Here is a 26144-nt window from a genome sequence, read left to right as displayed (position 1 = left end):
GTAATAACTAGTCCATGTCCTAAGCAGAAATCCAACAGGTATTTGCCATTATTATTCCCTCTGCTCTTTTCTCCAAATTTTCCCAAAATATGTCTGTGTGCATATGACAGTCATTTCCTACTGTGCTATTCAGATCCCCAACAAATTACCAACTTTTCATTTTTCATTGTGTCAGTTGCTTATTCCAAAGCCTCAAAAAATTCCTCCTCTTCTACTTTAGTAGAACCTTTTATGGGACCATAGCCACAAATAAATCTCATTGTCCAGTTCCCCATTCTGATATTTGCCCACATCACTCTACCAACTTTTCATTGAAATTGTTTGAAACTGCCTGCCAATCAAGATTAGCCTCATATTTAGTGCTGGATACTATGGCTACTCCTTCTTTTCACTGATTGTCATTGCCTGAATATAACATTTTGTATTTATTGTTCAAAAAGATCTCACCAGTTTTTCTCTTTTTTGTTTCAGTCACCCCTATTATGTCAATCTGATACTTATCCAATTCCTCAGCTGGCTTCAATTCTTTATCATTCAGGCTTCTTATGTTGATAGTACTGATCTTGAGCTCTAACGATGTGGAGTTGGGGATTGTTTTGGGATTTGTTCCAGAAGTTGACTTTTTGCTGTTCGCCTTGGTTACCTGACAAAAATAACAGGGGCCTTGTTTAAAAGGGAATACACGTATAAAAAAAGGAAAATATAACTGAATGTGAGAATTACAGAGGTATTTCCCTACTCAGTATTCCTGGTAAGATTTATGCAAACATACTTGAGAAATGGTTGAGAAGGATCGTGGAAAGGAAGATTGGTGAAGAACAATTCAGGCCAAATAGAGGCTGTCAGGATCAGATTTTCAATTTTCGACAAACAGTTGAGTAATCATGGAAATATAACAAAGATCTGTATTTAGGTTTTGTAGACCTGCAAAAAGCATATGACAAGGTGCCAAGAGAAAAGCTATTCAAAACGCTACAGTTATATAGTGTCAGTTTGACATTATATCAAGCAATACTTAGTCTTCATTTGAGTTGTAAGTCAGCAGTTAGAATTGAAAGAAGTACAGATTGAAGTAAAGATTGATATAGTGAAAAGCGCCTTAGAAGACAGAAATATAAGATCTGATAATGTTGGAATCTTAACAGATAACAGGTTGATTTGGAGGAAAATTGTTGATAGGAAGTTAGTAATGATGTAAGTTCTTCATGTAGTACTATCATAATATGCTGTGCACCCCTTGAGGGTACATGTTAGGAATTTGATGATGATAAGGCTATGATTCGGTCACATGTTGACTACTATGCAAAAATTTGGTCACCTGCATTTCTTGGGGATCAGGAAGTGGTGGAGAGAATTCAGAGACCTGTGACCAAGCTAGTGACAATTCTGTGGAATGTTCCCTATGAGAATAGATTGAGGGTGAGTGGGTTGCAAAGTTTAGCTGATAGGTAGAGGAGAAGGGATATGATAGAAACTTGTAAGTTACTAAAGGAATTCTATAAAACTGACACAGAAGAAATTTTTCAATACATGGGGAGTAGGGAGAAAACGAGTGGTCACACTTGGACGTTGCCTAAGTGCGTGATCAGTAAGGGTGTGCATGCTAGTTTCTTTACTTGGAGAGTGTGAATGAGTGGAATGGATTGCCAGAGGTGTTTGTGAGCACCACAATAGTGAATAAGTTTAAGGAAATGTATGATAAGTACTGTGGATAGAGTGGGTCTCCGGTGATGGGTCTTTTGACTCCATGGAGTGCCCATGTAAATAATAATAATCATCTTTTGTACAGTCAAATCTTGCATTTTAGCCTTCTAGTAGTAACATTCTAAATTTTTCAAGTAGCACAATCATATTATCCTCTACATCTCTTGAGGTAGCATACATAAATTTGATGATTTTTTTTTTCTTTTCAAATAATGCAATTAAGAACATGAGCTATAACCTCCCCAAGTTATGCTCATTCAGCCCAAGGAATGTACATGACTTTGAGCTTATATGGCTGTTGACAGTTATTTTATAATAATTTCTCAAAAAATCCTTTTGGCCTCAATGCAGTACATTGAAATATTGTGTATGTAATTTTTGGAACCCTGATATAAACTAAGAGTTGCACACTCACTGTAATCAGCCACTGACTTCACTGCTGTGTTTCACATCATGCAATGAATGTTTTGTATGCCAAACTCAACATGCCTTCTATATTTGCTAATCCTAAATATGTTTATATAATGCATTTGATTTAATGGTGGAAATGGTGTTGCAACTGTCACGGAGTACAATAGATGGTTTCAAATGATTGCCAGTTTTCCTGAAATGGGGTGAGTGTGGAATGTTTCCTGTAATTTATAATTAATATAGGTGCATAGTTGAATGAGGTATGACAGAGTGACGTCATGTAAGTAAATGACAGATGTGCAGGCATTTTGATGTTCTACAAAGGCAGGTATATAGAATGATAATGAGAATTTATATTCATACCCTACAGAATATTCCCTACCTACAATCTCTGGGATCTTTTCCAGTCTGAAATTTTTTTTCAATGGTCCAGTGCATTCATTCCCAATTGCATTGATATATTTTGTCGCAGTGATCTGTAATGAAGCTCATTTCACTTGTGATGGTGTTATCAAGTGCTTGCAGTTCATATAGGCAGTCAGAAATGAATATTCATACCACTGTGTGATGAGTTATCTTCTGCAATCATACTTTATTTTTTATTTTTTTTTTTAATTTTAGGTGATATTCATTTGTGATTTCTGCAAGATGAATTGCTACTAGTTTTGGATAATGTACTTTTGGCATCACAACAATTGTGTGTATTTCCAACATTGAAGCTCCAACACAATGTTACTACTGCATATATTTCTGTGCATTTTTTAAGGGTTAAGGGCAGAATACCGGAATATGATGACAACATTTATTTTAATTAACAACATCGCATTTCATCCTAATTGCAAAGGATTTCTTCAGATGTAAACATAAAAAAACTAGTAGACAAAACAGTAAGGACTAACAAAGGTGATAACTATTATGCAGTTACAGAAGAGACTGATGTTATTTTAAAATACAGGTAACCCTCGTATAACGCAGATGTTAGGCTCCATAGAAATGCCGCATTGTATAAATCACGTTATGCAAGACTCAGATCACATAGAAAAAGTAGGGTTAGGTTCCGAAATCATTTTTTTTTTTTTTAAATTATATAAACAACAATGACATATCCAACAAAAAATATTTTTATTTAATTCAGGTAATTCATGTAAGTTAAGAAAACATATAAACTATGAAACAAATACATAGAATAAACTTAAAATTACAAATTGTACATAATACATAAACGTTTTAGGCCAAATAAAAGAAAGTGCATATTTTAATCGTCATCACTGTCTTCAAAACTAAAATTTCGTAGATGTTCTTTATCTACGAGTGTCTGGACATCGTCATCACTATTTCAAGTCATTTGTATAATTCTCAGTGCATACTTCGGCTGGTTTAGTTATGAGGAAGTCAGTGATAAGACCTTGCTTACCACTATGCTGCAATTTTTTTATTAAGTTCATATGGAGCTAAATGAATATCCACTTGTCTCATGAATTTTCCAGAGCACTCCATTCAGGGATCATCATCCGTAAAATAACTTCCTAACTTTCTTGCAAAGTCCAATCCTTCTGCTAATTTCTTTAAACTGAATTCTTTAACGATTCATCACAATGAGAATCTTCGGCAAAACTTTCCCAGCCATTTGGTTCAATGTCATCTATTAACTGTACCTCCTCATTTAAATCTGTTTCCCCATCAATTAATTCACTAATCTCGTTTTCAACCATATTGCAAAAGCCCTTAAGTGGCCATTACTATAAAAATTAATTTTCTACATAAAAAATGCATCACATATTAATTATGTATGTAACCCAGAAAAAAAGTGCTCAGCTTGAGATTAACACACTTATGATTTTTAATGTGCTTTCCTGGCAGAAAACATAGACAATTTTCAACAATAAACACTTTATATGGTAAACAATTAATGTACATGCATGCTAAAGGGTATTTCCTCTAATATAAATTCGCTACTTATAACTACATGCGCGATATGGGCTGACACAAATTTATCGAAGATAAGATTTGATTTTTAAGTCACACGGTGAAAAATATATGAAAAGATAAAAAGTTACTACAATTTGCAGGCCATTATATCGAAATCATGTTGTAAGTATACCGCATTGAACAAGGGTTACTACAATTTGTAGACTGCATTATAGCGAAAACGCATTATACGTGGGGTTACCTGTATTTCTAATTGCATGTTACATTATTCAGAATGTTGTGCATGTTTATGCATTCTTTGCATGTGAATGCATAAACATGCACTAGGATGTATTCAGACAAGTTCATACCTAGGTTAGTATTTAGATGTTTATGATATAATGTCATTTCCAAAGCCTCCAAGATTTTTCTTTCTGTTTTATCACCTCAATGATGTAATAGTTCCAATTTATACCATAACATATGATGTCTCATTTGTGAAGCATCTTATGGATCACCATAAGAGAACACATGCGATGACAAAGCTGAGGCTTCACTCCTATGGTACTCAACAGCTCTAATGTGTTCGTTTATACATTGTTCAATTGATTTTTCTGTCTGTCCATAGCTTTCAGGACCAGCAATCACACCACATCCAATAAACACCTAGATATTGAAGTGGACTATGTCGAGGTTTTGTGGTCTAGAGTAGGGACCTCATCTTAATAAAAAGTACCAATACTACTTTGATTTTATGTTCTGAAAGTATTTGTGCTATTTTTATGGAAATGGAACTAGTAAGTGGAAGCATGATGAATCTTCTGCTTTCTTCTTCATTAGAAATTTCTCTGGTCTCATACTGGTTGAATAGTCTGGAGATGATGTGGTCGTTATAGTCATGTTTTTTTTTAAATGTTGCAGTTCTTTGGCTAGTTCATCCTTGTCAGTGATTAGTTGGTGGGCTCTTGCTCCTAGTGTGGAATATATATATATATATTTAAGACTTTTTCAGAGAGCAGAGTTAAATGAAATGCAAAGATCTTTTAAACATCAGCATCATCCTAGATTCAGACGCAACTTGGTGCTTGCGCACGCGCGCGCGCGCGCACACACACACACACACACGCACGCACGCACGCACGCACGCACGCACGCACACAATAAAACCAATGAAAAGCCAAATGATTTGATAAAGGAAAAAAGTTAAATAGGTGTAGGAATTTTAAAAAAAAATTATACTTCGAACCACTGGTTCCAGAAATGTACAGAGAAACAAAAATTCTTAACCAGAAGTACCTTTGAGTACTTAACCAGGAGTTGGAAGTTTATTTTGCACTTGGTTAGACTATAATAAATTTAGTTTAATCCTTTATCCAGGTGTAAGCAAACAAAGTTTGCACCTGAAAATATCTTCAGGACTGAGGTAAGGTGGTACATCCCTTGGCAACTCAGCAAAGGTAGACCAAGCTCTCATCACTTCATGTCTCAGTATCTCCATAATGCGAAGCACATCTCCTTGCAGACATGTATACTGCTATGCATTAAGGGAAAGGCCACTACCTAGACCAGTTTCGACCTTTATTGAGGTCTCGTCAGTGGGAGGCAGACCCAGAGTGGTGATACTATGGCAGAAGCAATGGAGAGGTCATATTTACCTATACGAGTTGCCAACCGGTGTACCACCTTATTATTAAATTACTCTGAATTTAGAGAAAGATGTTGGAAGTTTGCACTTGGTTAGACTATAATAAATTTAGTTTAATCCTTTATCCAAGTGTAATCTCTGGGATTTGAATTTTTAGGAATTGGGATGAATATTGATGTTTTCCAATCTCTTGGACAGTATATTTTCTTCTAAACCTGTTGACAGATTTCAGATAATATATTCACTACTTCATCCCCTGCTGCTCTCAATAATTCCACTAACACTCCATCAGTTCAAGGAGCTTTTTCTTTTGGCAGATGTTTCATTTCACTTTTCATTATCATGGGTTCCTCAACAAAGTCTCCCTCAATATTAATATCTTTCTTGTACATATCCTCTGGATACTTTTTCCATCTTTTATTCACTGTTTGTTCTTCCATTACGCATCTTCCCAAATTACTTTTTGCAACTCCTAATCTAAAAAAAAACTTCCCTGTAACTTCATTTATCTTTCTAACAGATCACTTGTTCTACCTGTAGTGTTGCTTTCTTCAGTTTGCTTGAACCTTTTGGTTGGATGTTTTTCCTTATCTTTCCTGTCTCTAGAACTCTGAACTCAGTTGTCTAACCCTTCCTCTGGTTCTCTAAAGTTTCATTTTTTTTTTCTTTCTTTCTTTGCTATTTGAATAACTTCTTCTGACAACCATTTACAATCTTTCTTTTCTTGTTGCTTTACATAGTCTTCTTTCTTAGTCTTCTCACAGAGAATAGTTTATTGAAAAGCCTCTCTGGGTACTCAGCAATAAAAAGTTTAATAGCCTGAATGGTGGAATTAATAAATGCTAGTATTTGTGAATTTAATAGCAAAGATAGCTAGATAGTGATGTTAAAATGAAATAAACACGGAATTCTTTGCTATTTATTAATCACTTCAGCATTGCTATCATTCAAGAATCTGCATGAGGTATGAAGTCTAGGCTGTTTAGCATATTTAATCTGTAATAATCCTGCATTTCTATTTTCGACTTTCAACTTTTGCTTGCTTACACAGAAAGATTTCTTGCGCAAAGAATGAACAGCGTTTACTTTAAACTTTATTCAGTGAAAACATATATCACATCAGTTAGTTTCTATGGTAATTTTCCTCTTTTAATGGAAAGAACACTCAGAAGATCATGGTCAAAAACATATAGCTAATGTAGTTTGTTCACAGAGCTCTATGAAATTGCAGCTTCTTAGAAGAGCATCAATATATGAATTCTAAACAGTATTGAAGAGCGTAATGTAACTGTGCTCAGAAGTTTAGCATGATTAAAAAAAGCAATTGTTTTCATGATGTGACTAAACCACATGTGAAACCAAATCTTGAATGAGTACTTACAGTTTCAAATTATAGCAGTTCAAGAATAAATAACTGACATGAGTAAATTCAAATCATTTTCTAAGATCTTTCTTGAAATATGAGAGGAAGGTGGCAAAGTAAATGTTATCACATGACAAAGAACATGTCTTCCTCACAAATTACATTAATAAGCTGACTTTTGTAAGTGGAAAATCTTCTATTCCACATGACTGTGGTAGCATGATGTTTCTGATGATCACTTCCTAATATCAAAGAAAGCAAAAGGCAACATAGCAGCCATAACATCACTGCTACCAACAAAATGTTATATATCCCTGTGCCAGAGTTCTACCCGTATGTTGGAATGGAAGAGTCTTAAGCTTCAAATGTTATAACAAGATAAAGCAAGGCCAACACTACAAGTACCCCATAAATATTCAATGGCAGATACTCCCAACATATCTTGTTGCCGTAAATGGAATGTCCACCAATCTTCTAATTTCTCTACTTATGCCACTGGTAACATGTATTATCAATATTGCTAGAACATGGCTGAACTGAAGCAGATGTCTGAGAAGAAACTGCAATGATCTTGGAGGAGATGGCACAGTGTACATTTTGGAATTTTCATTTTATATCATAGTATAATTTTATGAAACAAAATAAGAATCATCATCACACTTTTCAAGAATTTAGGCCTAGAGCGGCCTGTTCTGGCATTAGAAGTCATCGTTGAATCTCTTTAGAGGCTGCCCTGGTTTTCTATTCCCTAATGGTTTGTAATTAACGCTTGTATTGGCAAAAAAAAAAAATATAATAAAATAAAAATAAATAACTATTAAGATTCTAGTTATTTCTATTCAAAAATATCACATTTCTTAACCTCATTCTGTAATTGTGGTTAACTATAACTGCATTGTGGTTATATATGTATAAGAATTGTGTATATGGAAGCTTTTCAAATGTTATGGGAATTAGAGGATTATTTAATTTATTCTATCAACTTTTGTGTTCCATATCTAGCAACTGAATTCTACAGCCAAATCAACATGAAGCTGAATGAGATTATCAAATAGAAAAATTGTAAGAAATACACCAAAATAAGAAAATCCAACTTACACCATCTTGAAGAGCTTCATTACCTTCACCAGCATTTTCATTTTGTTGCTGCTGTCTCTTCTTCTTCTGAAAAACAAAAACCAGTAATAAAATCACTACAGACATTCAAAGAGAGATGCAATTTATTAAGAGCATTTATTATTATTATTATTATTATTATAATACAACCATAGGGTGCTTAAGGGTCGAAGCTGTATAACTGAGAGGAGACCTCCACATAGCCTTTAAAGGAATGCAGAGAACCGACAGGGCTTCTGACCTAATGTCCAATCCTCACCCTCTCGTAGTGCACCATGTTGGGTCTACCTGGATACTGAACGAATGAGGATTTCATGGTTTTCATGCTGGCTGGGGCATCACCCAGTTAAACAAAGCCCCCCCCCCCCCCAATTGTTTTTGCCAGGGAACTAGGGCAAACAGCGAAAAGTCAGCTACTGGAACAAATCTGAAAGTACACCCAAACTCAATATCACCAGACTTAAAGATCGGTACTATCAACATAAGAAGCCTGAGGAATTAGATTTAGATAAGTACCAGATCGACATAATAGGGGTGACTGAAACAAAAAAGACAAAAACTGGTGAGATCTTTCTGAACAAGAAATATAAAATGTTATATTTAGGCAATGACAATCAAGGAAAAGAAGGAGTAGCCATAGTATTCAACACAAAATACGAAGCTAATCTTCTTGAATGGCAGGCAGATTCAAGTAGAGTGATGTTGGCAAATATCAGAATGGGGAATTGGACAATGAGACTTATTTGTGCCAATGGTCCCACAGAAGGTTCTACTAAGGTAGAAGTGAGGAAATTTTTTGATGCTTAAGAGAAAGCATCTGACACAATGAAAAAGGTAAAGCTGGTCCTTGTTGGGGATCTAAATAGCAGAGTAGGAAATGATTGTGAGACATACAAAAATATTTTGGGAAAATTTGGAGAAAAGAGCAAAGCTAATAATAATGGAAAATACCTGTTGGAAACACCATGTTTTAACATAAAAATGTGCACAAATTCACATGGAGAGAAGAGGCAAGGAATAAGAAAAGTCTCATTGACTATGTTATTGTTGATAGTGATGGTTTCTCCCTGGTGCAGGACACCAGAGTGTATGGAGGATTTGAAATTGGAAGTGATCACTATTTAGTCTTGAGCAAGATAAAATTGAATTTCATATTGAAAAGAATAACATGTGAGAAAGTTTTAAAGCGAATAAAAGTTGAGCAGCTCTCAGATGTGAACTGTAGACTAAAATACACAAATATTATTGAAGAAAAAATTAAAGAGTTTGAGAACAGAAATCAAACTTTGGAGATTCAGTGGCAAGCCTTAATTCAGCCAGAGAGGCATGTGGTGAGGTTGTATGCAAGGATAGAAAAATCAGAACTCCATGGTGGACACAGGAAGTTAAAGAGGCAGTGAAGGAAAAGAAGAAAGCATGTCAAAAATTTTATGCAAATAAGTCCGCTTGTGCTCTTAGAGAATACAGAGACAAATGTAAGAAAGCTAAACACTGTGTAAAACTGGCTAAACAAAAGTCATGGGAGGACTTTGGCAAGAATATAGAAAATAAATATCAAGAAGGTGGTTAGATATTCTGGAGGTTGTTGAAGGCAGCTTAGAAATGGATGAAAGAGTGCTGTAAAAGAACTTACAGATGACAAAGGTGACACGAAAATGGGAGAAACAGATATCCTTGAAGTATGGAGTAATTACTTAGAAAAATTGCTAAATGAAACAATGAAGCAGTGATAGCACAGTGGTAAAAAACACTCAACAGGGAGTTACATATCCATACTTGAAGTAGAAAAAGCCATCAAAGGATTGAAATGTGGAAAGGCAGCAGGAGTAAATGGTATTCGACCAGAAATGCTGAAGTATGGTGGTATAAAAGTCATACAGTGGCTGCACTGCATAATTCAGAAGTCCTCGACAGAGGGACGAATTACTGATGATTTGAATAGAGATCTAATAGTACCCATATATAAAAAGGGAAATAAAACTGAATATGAGAATTACAGAGGTATTTCCCTAATGAGTGTTTTCCCTACTGGAAAAATTTATGCCAGTATACTTGAGAAACGGTTGAGAAGAATTGTGGAAGAAAAGCTTAGTGAAGAACAAGCTGGATTCAGGCCAATAGAGGCTGTCAGGATTCACTTTACGACAAATAGTTGAGAAAACATGGAAATATAACAAAGATCTGTATTTAAGTATTTAAGTTTTGTCGATCTGGAAAAAGCATATGACAAGGTTTCACGAGAGAAGCTATACAATACGAAAACGGGAGAAACAAATATCCTTGAAGTATTGAGTAATTACTTAGAAAAATTGCTAAATGAAACAAGCAGTGAGAGCACAGTGGTAAAAATCATTCAAGAGGCATACAGTCAGGAATACATATGCATACTTGAAGTAGAAAAAGTGATCAAAGGCTTGAAATGTGGAAAGGCAGCAGGAGTAATACAATTATATGGTGTCAATGGGGCATTATACCAAGCAATACTTAGTCTTTATTTGAGTTGTAAGTCAGCAGTTAGAATTGAAGGAAGTACAAGAAGATGGTTTAATGTTAAATCTGGTGTTAGACAAGGATGTACATTATCCCCTCTGTTATTCATTATCTATATGGATCACATTATGAAGGAAAGTGGTATTAAACATGATATCAGAATTGGAGATGTAATGTCAGCTCTTTGCTTTATGTGGACGATGTTATACTTCTAAATAAATCTGCTACAAGTTTGCAAGATTCCCTGACTTCATGCCATATCTATTACAATAACTGTTGTAATAGATATGGCATGAAGGTCAGCAATAAAAAGATGAAGACAATGAAAATAGGTAGAATTGTTGAAAATGTCAGCTGTGTTGTGAATGGCGAATCTGTGGAACACGTAAAACATTTCAGCTACTTAGGCACGATTTTTAGTGAAGATGGTAAATTAAATATGGAAATAGACAACAGAATCAACAAAACTGGCATAATAGGTAGTCAATTGAACAAATTCATATGGAATAAGAGAGAAATTAGTCGGAACACTAAATTAGCTGTATACAAGACAGTATTCAAACCAATTATAACTTATGGATCTGAGAGCTGGGTCAAAAGTAAAACACTTGACCAAAGACTAGAGACTGACCACAGATATGAGAGTCCTGAGAAAGATTAGAGGCGTGAACAGATGGCATCAATGGCAATATCATATTAAAAATGGGGATATTAGGAAAGGACTAGGCATTGTCAGCATCCAGGAATGTGTTAGCAGAGCTAATCTCAGGTGGTATGGTCACTTAAACAGAATGGGCAAGGAAAGATTGTCAAAACAAGTGTTCTCTGCCATGTTGGCAGGAAAATGACCCACAGGAAGACCAAGATATAGGTGGATTGATATGGTATTGATACGGTACAAAGTGCCTTAGACGATAGAAATATAAAATCTGATAATATTGAGTCTTGACATGTAACAGACTGATTTGGAGGAAAATTGTAGATAGGAAGTTAGTAATGATGTAAATTTTTCATGTAGTACTATCATATCCTGTACACCCCTTGAGGGTACATGTCAGGAATTTGATGATGATGATGATAATAAAACCAGAAATGCTTGAATGAATATTGGCTTAAACCAAAATTTAAAATGTTGGTAGTACAATATGACAGAATTTCATGCCGGCTGGGGCATTGCCTGGTTAAACAAGATTCCCATTGTTTTCACCAAGGAACCAGAGCGAGCAGCAAAAAGTCAGCTACTGGAACAAATCCTGAAACACACACCCTCAACTCAACTCAGATCAAGGTTGGTACTATCAACATAAGAAGCCTGAATGGCAAAGAAATGGAGCTGGCTGAGGAATTGGATAAGTACCAGATTGACAAAATAGGGATGACTGAAACAAAAAAAAAAAAAAAAAAAAGACAAAAACTGGTGAGATCTTTCTAAGCAATAAATACAAAATGCTATATTCAGGCAATAACAATCAGGGAAAAGAAGGCGTAGCTATAGTATTCAACACTAAATATGAGACTAATCTTCTTTAATGGAGAACTGGACAATGAGACGTATTTGTGCATAGTCCCACAGAAGGTTCTACAAAGGAAGAAATGGAGGAATTTTTTGAGACATTAGAGAAGGCAGCTGGCACAATGAAAAAGGAAATGTTGGTCCTTAATGGAAAGCTAAACAGGAAGATTAGGAAATGATTACCAGGCATACAGAAATGGTTAAGAAAAATTTGGTGAAAAGTGCAAAGCTAATAGTAATGGTAAATGCCTGCTGGATTTCTGGTCAGGACATGGATTAGTTATTACTAACACCACATTCCAACATAAAACTGTGCAGAAATTCATGGAAAGATGATGCAAGAAATATGTTAAGTCTCATTGACTATGCATTAGAGCAGGGGTCAGCAACCTTTTCAGACTCACGGGTCACATTCAACTTTTATTTTTAATAATATAATTGGGCCGCAAGCGTAGCACGAACAACAGATTCATTATGAATACTTTGCATCTTAAATATGTTTTGCTGAGCAATCAAAGAAGGTTGTAATTTATTAATTTGATTTTTTCAAGCTTCACAGTTGAAATCCTTGTATTGGCTTTCATGTTGATTCTCGTACTGACGTCTGATATTATATTCTTTCATAACATCAACACTTATGTTTTCATAACAGCATCATTAAACCTTCTTCCTTCATCTGTAATTTTACATTTTCTTGGACATATTTTTGAAAGTATTTTTAACCACTATATATCTGAAAATAATAGTTCATGTTATTGAATTATATTAAAAGACGGATCAGGGAATGCGACTGCAAAAGTGCGACAAAATATGAGTTGTCATCGGCTGAAGTCGCATTTGTTATCTTCACTCATGATGACTCACATGGTTGACTCGTGCCAAATTGCACGACAATATCACGAAGTATAGGTATAAAATTATTTTTAATTTATTATTCATATTATAAAATGTATTATTTAAATAATTCAACATACAGGCCACATGCCATGTAAGTATGGTCAACCTTTTATGGGCAGCCAAAAATGCACATTTGGGCTGCATGCGGCCTGTGGGCTGCCAGTTGCCAACCCCTGCATTAGAGGACTGATTTTATTTTTTTTTATCTGCTTCTATCTTTTATTTGTTTTTATATGAAAATAAAATATTTGTACCAAGTATAAAGAATTGTTACTTGCTTTTAAGGCAAAAAAAAAAAAATCATGTGCTGGAAATATGCAAATTCTGATGATTGCCAATTGACTGATCTGATCTCTAGAGAAAACATAGTATCATCCACTGCATGTTCTCTTCCAGCAGTGATTTCATGAACTATATCTGCTCAAATGGACTGGCAGGTCATCCTAACCCTAATGTAACATTTTACCTACTATGTGACCAATTGATATGATAATGCATTGTTTCTGCATATTTACTATAGACATAAAATATAATATGGAAAATTGTCTCACCATTGTGAGAATGTCCTTGGGACGCTAGAAAAATTTATCAGATAGCCTTCATTTTGTGTTCTACGGCCTTACAGGCATAAAAATGACTGTGAACTAGGCTTAAGCCACCTAGCAACACTTCTGCAGAAATATGCTTTTGATGGTGTATTCCACTGGTGTCTTATCACTTCACCTCCCCAACACAGATACATTCATAAACTGGTTGATAGTACACTCTCCAAGTAAACAAGCCTGTATTTACCTAATGTAGCAAGTTAATCCTCAACAGCACTGAAAGTAGGCACCAATAGTATAAAAAAAATCATCATCAGGAAAGGAATCTCAAAAAGAAAACAAAATGTAATTAATTAAATAATGAGCATGTAGACCATATATAAAAAATACAAACTTCTTAAACACCAGTGCATATATGCACAATGGTTTTGAGAAATACAGAGAAATCAACCAAGCAATGTTCACTGAAATTTAAAACTGCTTAAGTACTTTTGAAGTACAGTTGAAACAAGGATGTTATGTTGCTCATGCCATAACATTTCCAAGACTAGCCATTCACTAAGCACCAAGGGTCAATTTTTTTACATAATATAATGAATTATAGAACCAAACTATAATATTACATATACTACATGTATACTTTTGTTGTTTAAGTCATAAATTTATTAAGATCTATCTGATTTTATCACTTCTTTTCCATCCTACTAAATTTTAAAGCAAAGCAAGCTAATATCAACCTCTCCCCAATGGTGGAATATCTTTTTTTTTTTAAAGTAAAGAATCAACAATAAGATATTACTAGTGAATTATCAATCTGTATAGCAAGAGAATTCTAATATGTACTCTTCATTCTAAGAAAAAAATAACATGCATACATACACAATGCATTTCATTTAGTTCTTTCAAAAATGTAACTATCTAAAATTAATAAACTACTTTTGACTACTTTTAATTTTGATAAAAGGACACTGGGTGTGCTTTTGGCACACCCAGTGTCCTGTAAAAATTCAAGAGAAATTTTGCATTTGCACATGATTTAGATGCTAACAACTGACATATTAACCAAAAATATGAGTACAGATTTCTCAGTTTAAATTAAAAAAGTAAAATCACACTAATCAATTTCTTTGAAATAATAACTTGGGGGCATACCTTTTTCTTTTGCTTCCTCTTTTCTTTCTGCTTACGATGCTGTTCAATTTTATGCTGCTTCACCATTTCAGTTAGATTCTTGATATATTCATCTGTTTGTGATAATAAGAAGGCTAACCTTTTGTCTTTTTTCTGGTCAATCAGTTTTCGGTATCCTTCCTCATCTTCTGCCTTAAAGAACAGAATAAAAAAATGAAGAATACATTTTAAAAAAAAAAAAACTTTTTATTATTTGTATTTTGATTTCATGAGTTGAAAGAATGTCCAATCACAAAAGCTCAATGGCTTATGAGTGAAATCAATTTAACCAGCTAAAATTTGTAAATGTATACTATAATTGTCCATAGTAATAATGTCTCTAGTCAACAGTGACCAACTACTAATTCCGAAGACATTTATTACAGACAACTGTGGAAAACCAAAGACAAGTAGAGTTTGTGTGCCATTACATATTTCAATTGGGAAGAGGGAGTGCCCCATTCTCCACTCCATTCAAAATGCCTTCCCAATATATCCAAAATTGTCTGCCAACAATTGTACCAAAACAATCCAATAAAACAAGAAACAAATAACTAAAATTTAGCATATCACAAGTTGGGATGGGATGGGGGGGATTGAACATGGACATGTCTCATGTCTCCATGCCATAGCACAAATGCTAAATGAGTATTACAGCTGGTATAGGTGATATCATGATGAATACTAATTCTGATTCACAAGATTTAAGCCTAACTGGGGAGATACTGTGAGAACCAGAAGACTCAAGACTTACTTTATCTACACTATTAGAATTCTTCCAGGTCACATGCAGAAGTCAGAAATGAATGATTTGTAAGGGTTTATCTTTTGGTAATGTTATGATGGTAAATCATCTGGATGTAAGGTAGTAACTTGGTTAGTAGTAGGCTGAACCTAAAGGACTTGGCAAGGGACCAGAAGGCTTGACTACTATTTGAGCAGGAGGCAATTTTCTGTACTACTGACAGTCTGGTTGGCTGAGTGGTTCACATACCTGCTCTCCAAACCAACAGTTTGTGGGATGAATTCCATTGTAGCACAGATGCTTACAAAAGTCCTAACATGTCAGACAATTTTTATCTTGCTGCTTATTAGATCTTTGAAATTACTAGGAAAAATAGTGTCTTTGGCCTCTGAAGCATGATTCCTAGATTATTTAACTTTAGCACATTCACATTAATGTACTTATAGGTTTACATAAAAACAACCCAGCAACTGCAAAGTATGATATGGATTTGCTGATGGATATGGCTTTTTTTTTGGTTTTTCAGCTATTTGGTTAAAGCAAGTTTTTTTTTCATTAGAAGGGTGAAAACAGCAATCCACAAATCACAGAGGTCATCCCATTTGACACCAGTGTAGTGCCAAAGGTAAACAAATAAATGGTGAATAATCACTGCTAATATTTCAGCATCTCTTCTAGCTTCATCTATGGAAATGTAGAGGAAAGCTAATTTGAATTGTGAAAGTTCAAATTGGTGGTTTGGTCTTCCTTAGGGACCCAAGGAAAACCAATTCACTATATGGATATGTGCTCATGTGATCTACAGAAAATCAAGCTTCAAAGACAAAGTGAGAATGAATATCAAAATGTATCATCCCATTCAGTTGTGATAGAGCTCATTGAAAAGAGAAGATGTTATTATTACGTGACACCTCCATTCATTGAGGAAGGACATCTACTCTACAACTCTGTCTCCACCACTCAATACACCAACTACAACAAACTACAACTATTATCATCATCTACACCAACACCATCTACCACCACTAGTATTTTCACAGACAATCACAAACATCCATGTCCACAGTGGGATTCGAACCCGCAGCCTTTTGGCTGGAGAATGGATATGCTAACCACTCGGCTGGCAAATGGTCACGAGATTACTTTAGCAGACTATGGTCAGCTTGCACTGTTTATCAAAAATGAATTTTTTATTCAGTGTTACTGATTAACTGGAGGTACCAATAATAGCCATTTTCATACTTTTAAACCAACTAGTGATGTATGATAAAATAAGGAACTTTTGTTGGTTTGATGTGTAAGTATGACACAGAAATCAGATGGTAAAAAAATTTCTGAATTAATCAACCAACTCTCTCGCCATGGCTCTGACTCTCTTACAGAACTGGCATGAAACAATGTGACACTGAATGGTTTCTATAGATATCAAATGGCAGAATTTGTAGAAGCAGAAAGGCTGTACATTATGAATAGTTTCTTTAAAAAGAGAACTGGAAAAAGATGGACTTGGCAATCTCCAAATGGAGAGACAAGAAATGAAATTGATTTCATCTTAACAGATTGCAAAAGAATAATAAAAAATGTCGAAGTCATTGGGAAAACTTACTGCGACATTCATTCAGACCACCGTCCAATAAGAGCCACTCTCAAAATACATAATAAAAATGAAGAACACATACGAGCACAGTCCAACCATAAAAAACGCTCAAAACAGATAAACCCAGAAGAATTTAGAAAAAAGGAGGAAGAAACTGACTGGAAATTAAAAAATGACATCGACGAAGATTTAACAAACTTTAACAATAAATTAATGAACTGCAAAGAAAGAAACTCGTATGAACTTCCTCCTAAGACCAGGGAATGCCTATGCAAGAACAATAGAACTATTGAAGAAAAGAAGAATACTGAAAGATACAGGAAAAGATCGTCTAGAATATAAAATTATTTGTAAACAACTGAGGCAGAATATCAAAGATGACTATAACATATATAGAACAACAAAATTGGCAGAAGCAGCTAAGCTCTGCAGTTGCCTAAACAAAAGAAGAAAAAGAAATAAATCTAAAGCAACCACTACCGTCAGCCTTCATAGACGATCAAGGAAACAGACACACAAACAGAGGTGAAATGGAAAAAATAGTAAAATCGTTTTATGAGAACCTTTACTCATCTAAACAAGTAATCACAGCTCCAGTACCAGACGAAAATTTGGAAAATCTCGAAATACCATGTGTCCTACCTGAAGAAATAAAAATGGATATCCACCATATGAAAAATGACCGATCACCAGGAATTGATGGTATAAAATCTGATGAATTAAAAATGGGTGGACAAATACTCTTTAAAGCGCTAGCAGAAAGGTTTACCCGATATATACAATTAAGGAAAGTACCTACTGAATGGAAAACATCAAAGACCATAATTCTGCATAAAAAAGGTAATAAAGAAGACATCAGTAACTACAGACCTATCTGTCTATTAGCACACACATATAAAATATTTGCCAGAATCATCCTAAACTGAATACAAACCTCCATCAATGAAAATAGCTGCAAAGAACAGGCTGGTTTCAAAAAAGGCTTTTCAACAATATATCACATTCAAATTATTACTCAGTTAACAGAAAGATGCAGAGAATACCAGATCCCACTTTGTTTTCTTTTTATAGATTTTAAAAAGGCATTTGACACTGTTGAGCATAACGCAGTATTCCAAGCTTTAATAGAACAAGGCGTAGAAAAAGCATACATCCAACTCATAAAAGATATCTACAAAGAAAACACAACAAATATCACCCTTTTCAATCACCCGATTAAAATTAACTTAAGTAGAAGAGTACATCAGGGTGATGTCTTATCATCTAATCTCTTCACATCCACTCTGGACAGCATCATTTGAAAAATTGACATGAAAGATGGAATAAACATTGATGGCGAAATATTAAATATCCTATTATTCGCCGATGATGTGGTATTAATATCTCACTCATCCAAACTCATAGAATCAATGCTGAATAACATAAGCCAAAACTGCCAAAAACTTGGATTGGAAATACACCCTGAAAAAACAAAATGGATGAAAAATAAATACTGTAAAGATCATACAATCACTCTAGAATTGCACACCATTGAAAAAATTGAAGAATACATCTACCTCGGCCAGTCCATAAAAATGAATAATGATACATCAAATGAAATAACAAGGAGAAAAAGAGCTGCTTGGATAGCCTTCAACAAAATAAAATCAACAATTACCAACCAAAACATAGATATAGACATAAAAGCCCATCTTTTCAAATAGTCACATCTTACCAGCATTAACTTATGGCAGTGAAACATGGGAACACAACTTTAAAAGAAGAACAAAGCTTAATAACAACTCAACGTGCAATAGAAAGAAGAATATGCAATATAAACAAAATAGACCATGTAAGACACACAGAAATCAGGAAGAAGTCTGGACTCACAGATATAATAAAAACAATCTACAACAGCAAAAGAAGATGGGCAGGACATCTCGCCAGAATAAGAGACAACAGATGGACAGTCAGAGTTACAAACTGGTATCCGAGAGATACCAAAAGGAAACCTGGAAGACCCAATGATTAAGAAAGTTGGAAGAAAATGGAGAAGAAAGGCCCAAGACAGGAATACCTGGACTCTTTACGACCTGCAGTCATGGAGAAATCCAGACTGAAACCACAGGTCCATCAAGGTAATCCATTTGATTACCTTGATGGACCTGTTATATAAGGAGGTTATGATTAAAAACAAAGGAAAATGAACACAAGAAAAGGAAAAGTGTGTCTGATATGCATGTAGCATTATCCATGTTCCAGACTGGAATGAACCTATAAAAAACAGGCAGGCACAACAGTTGCATTAAATACCTAATTTTTTGTACTGCTTCTTTATGGAATTTTTTCTCCTCTATATTTAATTATTAATAAAGTCTTTTATGATATTAACCTTCTGTTATATTTTCTATATATGTTAAATGTGGGTTATGGGGTAAAATGTATTTCCTGTGGTAGTGTCAATTAAAAATTTGAAGAACGCTGCACTAAGCTGGTAATTTCTCAAGCTAAGATTAGTTATTTTTTTAAAGATGAAGCATTCAACTTTTGTGCATTTCAAGTGAAAGAATGTTTAAGTACACATATACAGATAAATTTATTATTTGTATATTTTTATTTTTAAAATAAAATAAATTCCATAATTTGTGTTAATGATATACTGAATTTTTTCATGTAACTCCTATTTGAGACAATTGACAAAACATAGCAAAGCATGCCAATACATTACTGAAGCACAAACCAAATAGAAAATGACACATTTTTTAAAAAGATAAAATTTAAAAAACAACCGTAATATCATTATCAACAAAGCAGATAATAGGCAATATTGTTACTATATTAAAATTCTAGACAAACATTGTTAATGACACCAATACTTATAATTACAATAAGACCCTACTCTGAATGTTATAAAACAAATTGAAAAACTGTTACATCAACTCAAAGAAGAACATAAAACAGATAAATACAGTGCTAAAAAGTCCTCCACATACATCCTATTATTTTCAGACAAGTAAAGAATAATAAACTCGCCTATCCCATATGACAATAATTTCACACAAACACATCACATCACAACAGTACCCTTATCAAAATTCATCTCACTACTAATAAAACTCTCACTAAAAAAATGTTTTATTAAAAATACTGAAAAAACTCATTAAACACATTAAATATACCACCATGTCACTGACAATATTCTCTTCATCTGATGATTCTTCTCCATATATCATATCCATATAATGTCTCGACCTGCCCAAAACTCGGGACATCATTCACATACACTGCTTATAAATGACCACAAACTAATAGAATGAGCATAATTATCCTCTCTTCCAAGATCTTATCACTAATTAAAATAATAATCTCAGCAAATTTATTTAAATATAATAAAAATATAATAAAATGGACATAGACAACAGGTATCAACAAAGCTGGTATGATAGAAAGTCAACCAAATAGATTTGTATGGAATAAGAAAGAAATCAGTCAAATTATTAAATCAGCTGTATACAAGATGGTATTCAAACCAATTAACTTACAGATCCTAGAGCTCGGTTAGAAATTCGACCTTTAATCAAATGTGGAGAGAATTCTGGAGAGAAAAAAGAGGGGAAAAATTACAGAACTAAATGGGTGTCATCAATGGCAGAATCGTATTAAAAATGAGAATATTAGAAAGCACCTGGACATTGGTAGTATTCAGGAAGGTATCAGATGTACAACCTCAGGTGGTACTGTACTTTGAATAAATGGCAAAGGATACCTGTTTGTTTGTAATGCACGAGCAAGTATTACGAATAAATATAATAAAGGTGAAGATTAAAAACTAATCGATAACAAAAGCAAATGATGACTACATAAAGATAAAGAAGGAAGAATGGTGGATTATCTGATTAGCTCTTGCAGCAAAATTACACAGATTATCAACAAAAACATGATAAGATGCAAAAGCTATCTGCTGAACTTGTGTAGGAAATATGGTTTCCCAACTTCCAAAAACACCTTGAAAACACAACCCTATAAAAAAGTTACTGAAAATGAGAACACAAACATGGAGAATAACAATGTGTATGGCTTACTGATGTGAGAATAGAGGGAACAGAGTAGAGCAAAAACAAAATATAGAGATCAGGAGACTAAAATTTGAATTCAGCAAAAGAGTAACATCATCCCAACTGTCACAGGAACACTACCAATACAATTTATAACACACTTGGTAAAACTGAGCTTCCCAGATATAACAACGTAACTGCAGAAAAACAGCACTATTAGGAACATTAAGAACAACAATATCTAGTCAATTCCTAGGAGCCCCAGAATGATGAATTGCACATATCTGAAAAATATGCAAATATTTAAAGTTTTTTAGCATGTCAAGTGTACATTGAATTTTTTCCATATATCAGATATGCAAAAATATGAACTAAGACTTGAGCTAAATAATGATAGTAATGACAATAATTTAAAATGTTGTCAAATCATAGTCAATGAAATCTTAAGCAGTGAGTGCTACTATATTTTGCATAGCTTAACAGCATAAAAGTTTAATTTGACAACCACAAGTTTTATCTAAATTGTATGAGCAACCACCAGCAAATTTGATATCTCTAATGTCTGTTATTTAGTGCTTGTTTTATGAGAGATACAGAAGATCCTACTCCCAATATCATAAAAGAAATCTAGAAACTTTTACATCAACTTAAAGAAGAAAAATGAGATAAGCCATTAAGAGAATCACTCCTCATACACGTCATCTTCCTACTATTTTTGGACGACTAAAAAGACATAAACCAAGATATCTTACAAATCCCATAATTTAATACAAACACACAGCCACTCTTAACCAAATGTATTTCTTAACTAACTAAACTATTAATAAAAAAAAATCAGGGTGCTTAAGGGTCAAAGCTGTATAACTGAGAGGAGACCTCCACATAGCCTTTAAAGGAATGCAGAAAACCGACCAGGGCTTTTCACCTAATGTCCAATCCTCACCTTCTCGTGGTGCACCCTGTTGGGTATCTACCTGGATACTGAACGAACGAGGATGGGCTGACAATTTGGGATTTAGCCGACCAAATTGTATTCTTATTGGCTTAAACCAATATAGAAAATGATGGTACATAACAAAATTTCATGCTGGCTGGGGTGTCGCCCGGTTAAACAAGCCTCCACACACCATTGTTTTCGCCAGAGAACCAGGACGAACAGCAAAAAGTCAGCTACTGGAACAAATCTGAAAGCACACCCCCAACTCAACATCAACAGTTAAAGATCGGTACTATCAACATAAGAAGCCTAAATGGCAAAGAAATGGAGTTAGCTGAAGAATTAGATAAGTACCAGATCAACATAATAGGGATGACTGAAACAAAAAAGATCTCACTAGACAAAAACTAGTGAGATCTTTCTGAGCAATAAATACAAAATGTTATATTCAGGCAATGACAATCAAGGAAAAGAAGGAGTAGCCATAGTATTCAACACAAAATACGAAGCTAATCTTCTTGAATGGCAGGCAGTCTCAAGTAGAGTGATGTGGGCAAATATCAGAATGGGGAATTGGACAATGAGACTTATTTGTGCCAATGGTCCCACAGAAGGTTCTACTAAGGTAGAAGTGAGGAAATTTTTTGATGCTTTAGAGAAAGCATCTGACACAATGAAAAAGGTAAAGCTGGTCCTTGTTGGGGATCTAAATAGCAGAGTAGGAAATGATTGTGAGACATCCAAATTATTTTGGGAAAATTTGGAGAAAAGGGCAAAGCTAATAATAATGGCAAATATCTGTTGGATTTCTGCTCAGGACATGGACTGGTTATTACTAACACCATGTTCCAACATAAAAATGTGCACCAATTCACATGGAGAAAAGAGGTAAGGAACAAGAAAAGTCTCATTGACTATGTTATTGTTGATAGTGATGTTTTCTCCCTGGTGCAGGGCGCCAGAGTGTACAGAGGATTTGAAATTAAAAGCGATCACTATTTAGTCTTGAGCAGGATGAAATTGAATTTCATATTGAAAAGAATAACATGTGAGAAAGTTTTAAAGCGAATAAAAGTTGAGCAGCTCTCAGATGTGAACTGCAGACTAAAATACACAAAGATTATTGAAGAAAAAATGAAAGAGTTTGAGAACAGGAACCAAACCTTGGAGATTCAGTGGCAAGCCTTGCAGAAAACCCTGATTGATTCAGCCAGAGAGGCATATGGTGAGGTTGTCTGCAAGGATAGAAAAACCAGAACTCCATGGTGGACACAGGAAGTTAAAGAGGCAGTGAAGAAAAAGAAGAAAGCGTATCAAAAGTTCCTGGCAAATAAGTCAGCTTTTGCTCTTAGAGAATACAGAGACAAATGTAAGAAAGCGAAACACTGTGTAAAAGTAGCTAAAGAAAAGTCATGGGAGGACTTTGACAAGAACAAAGAAAATAAATAACAAGAAGGTGGTAAAATATTCTGGAGGTTGTTGAAGGCAGCTTAGAAATGGAGGAAAGAGTGCTGTAAAAGGACTTACAGATGACAAAGGTGACACGAAAATGGGAGAAACAGATATCCTTGAAGTATGGAGTAATTACTTAGAAAAATTGCTATATGAAACAATGGAGCAGTGATAGCACAGTGGTAAAAAACACTCAACAGGGAGTTACATTTCCATACCTGAAGTAGAAAAAGCCATCAAAGGATTGAAATGTGGAAAGGCAGCAGGAATAGATGATATTCGAACAGAAATGCTGAAGTATGGTGGTATAAAAGTCTTACAGTGGCTGCACTGCATAGTTCAGAAAGCCTGGACAGAGGGACGAATTCCTGATGATTGGAGTAGAGCTCTAATAGTACCCATATATAAAAAGGGAAATAAAACTGAAAGTGAGAATTCCAGAGGTATTTCCTTACTATGTGTTCCTGGCAATATTTATGCAAGTATAGTTGAGAAACGGATGAGAAGAATTGTGGATGAAAAGCTTGGTGAGGAACAAGGTGGATTCAGGCCAAATAGAGGCTGTCAGGATCAGATCTTCACTTTACTACAAATAGTTGAGAAAGCATGGGAACATAACAAAGATCTGTATTTAAATTTTGTGGACCTGGAAAAGGCATGTGACGAGGTGCCAAGAGAGAAGCTATTCAATACGCTACAGTTGGATGGTATCAATGGGGCATTATATCAAGCAATACTTAGTCTTTATTTGAGTTGTAAGTCAGCAGTTAGAATTGAAGGAAGTACAGGAAGATGGTTTAATGTTAAATCTGGTGTGAGACAAGGATGTACATTATCCCCTCTGTTATTCATTATCTATATGGATCACATTATGAAGGAAAGTGGTATGAAACATGATATCAGACTTCGAGATGTTAATGTCAGCTCTTTGCTTTATGCAGATGATGTTATACTTCTAAATAAATCCGCTACAAGTTTGCAAGATTTCCTGACTAAATTGAATAACTGTTGTAATAGATATGGTATGAAGTTCAGCATTAAAAAAGACAAAGACAATGAAAATAGGTAGAATTGTTGAAAATGTCAACTGTGTTGTGAACGGGGAACCTGTGGAACAAGTAAAACATTTCAGCTACTTAGGCATGATTTTTACTGAAGATGGTAAATTAAATATGGAAATAGACAACAGAATCAAAAGCTGGTATGGTAGGAAGTCAATTGAATAAGTTCATATGGAATAAGAGAGAAATTAGTCGGAACACTAAATTAGCTGTATACAAGACAGTGTTCAAACCAGTTTTAACTTATGGATCTGAGAGCTGGGTCAGAAGTAAAACACTTGACCAAAGACTAGAGACCACAGATATGAGAGTCCTGAGAAAGATTAGAGGCGTGAACAGATTCCAGATGAAATCTCAAGTATATAAAAACAAACTCATCATAACACCTGACAATATTCTTTCATCTTCTGATGTGTCTTCCTTATATAGCAATATGCACAAAACTCTGGACATTGTTCATATGCTGCTTAAGCATGACCACAGCCTATCATACCACACAGAATTGTCTCCTTCTAATATCCTTTCACTGATTTAGGTTATATTCTCAGTAAATTTCTTGATCACAACATTTATGAACAGATTTTTAGTCTTCCCATGCATTAGCAGTCAACTTGCTGAGCTTTTCCTTGCTCAAATGGAAACGCAATTCTTAATCCCCCACACACACACATTTCTTGCTACAGTAGATATGTCGATATCAGTAACAGGAATGCCATACAAAAGCTAATAATTTCTTTTAGCCTTAGTTTAACCTTTAGTAATAGTCTAAAATTCTCTATCAAATACAAATAAGATAAATCTAGGAACTTTTTAAATTTGACTCTCACCAAATCTGATCATTACATTAGTACTAAGGTATACCATAAACCTACCAATATTGGAAACTTACATTTCTCCTTGTATCACCCTTACTGTATCAAAAAATTCATAATTTTTTGATACAGTAAAAAATTTTTAACACACTTTATTAATGCTTGCAAATACTCTTTAATCACTGTTCTGAACCAATGTACTACGTACCTAAAAAGACATCCTCTATTCTTGCCAATATCCTCAACACTTAATAGATTATGCTACTCATGTAGCCTGAAATCACGTCTCTTTCCCAAAGCAACTTATTCAAATCCTACACTATACTAAAATTTCCATACATCTATAATATTTACAAAGCCTTCAAAAACACATCTTCAGATAGTTTATAGAATTGTCTTCACCACAAGAACATAAACCCACAATATCTCAGACAGATGCATTACTATGTCATAATGTTGTTTACAGGTTTAACTGCCAATCAGAATGCAATACCTGGTATATTATATGGACTATTTATTCTTTGAAGTCTCATTTATTGGAACATTACCAAGATTGCAATATTCTCATATCCAAACACTTGCATTCCATCATTAAAAAGAAATGCAAAGAAAAACACACCAATAATATCAACAAAAATCCTACTTCTGAATATCATTGCACATGATCTAAACCTACTCCTTGGAAATTTAAAGAATTGCTGTCATTGATTTCCAAGAAATGAAACAAAATTAGGTTGCTCCAAA

The 26144-nt window shown here is 34.4% G+C and overlaps 1 protein-coding gene across 6 annotated transcripts in view; it reads right to left on the bottom strand.

The window, feature by feature from the left end:
- brm (ATP-dependent helicase brm) overlaps positions 1-26144 on the bottom strand; it is a 677861-nt gene that overhangs the window by 444672 nt on the left and 207045 nt on the right. For 5 of the 6 annotated variants that reach the window (XM_090410652.1, XM_090410651.1, XM_090410655.1 and 2 more), the window contains 2 exons: positions 14745-14915; positions 8130-8195 (listed from right to left, as the gene is read on the bottom strand). In XM_090410652.1, the coding sequence (XP_090266778.1) occupies positions 8130-8195; positions 14745-14915 (237 nt within the window). The remainder of the gene's footprint in view (positions 1-8129; positions 8196-14744; positions 14916-26144) is intronic. The other variant, XM_090410654.1, reaches the window with a different exon arrangement.

This window comes from Typopeltis vanoorti, chromosome 20, assembly GCF_054136105.1.
Source record: "Typopeltis vanoorti isolate ZY-2024b chromosome 20, IOZ_Tvanoo_1.0, whole genome shotgun sequence".
In the NCBI taxonomy this organism is placed as follows: domain Eukaryota; kingdom Metazoa; phylum Arthropoda; class Arachnida; order Uropygi; family Thelyphonidae; genus Typopeltis; species Typopeltis vanoorti.
Note: the sequence above shows the minus strand (reverse complement) of the source record. Positions and strands in the feature narration are given on the sequence as shown.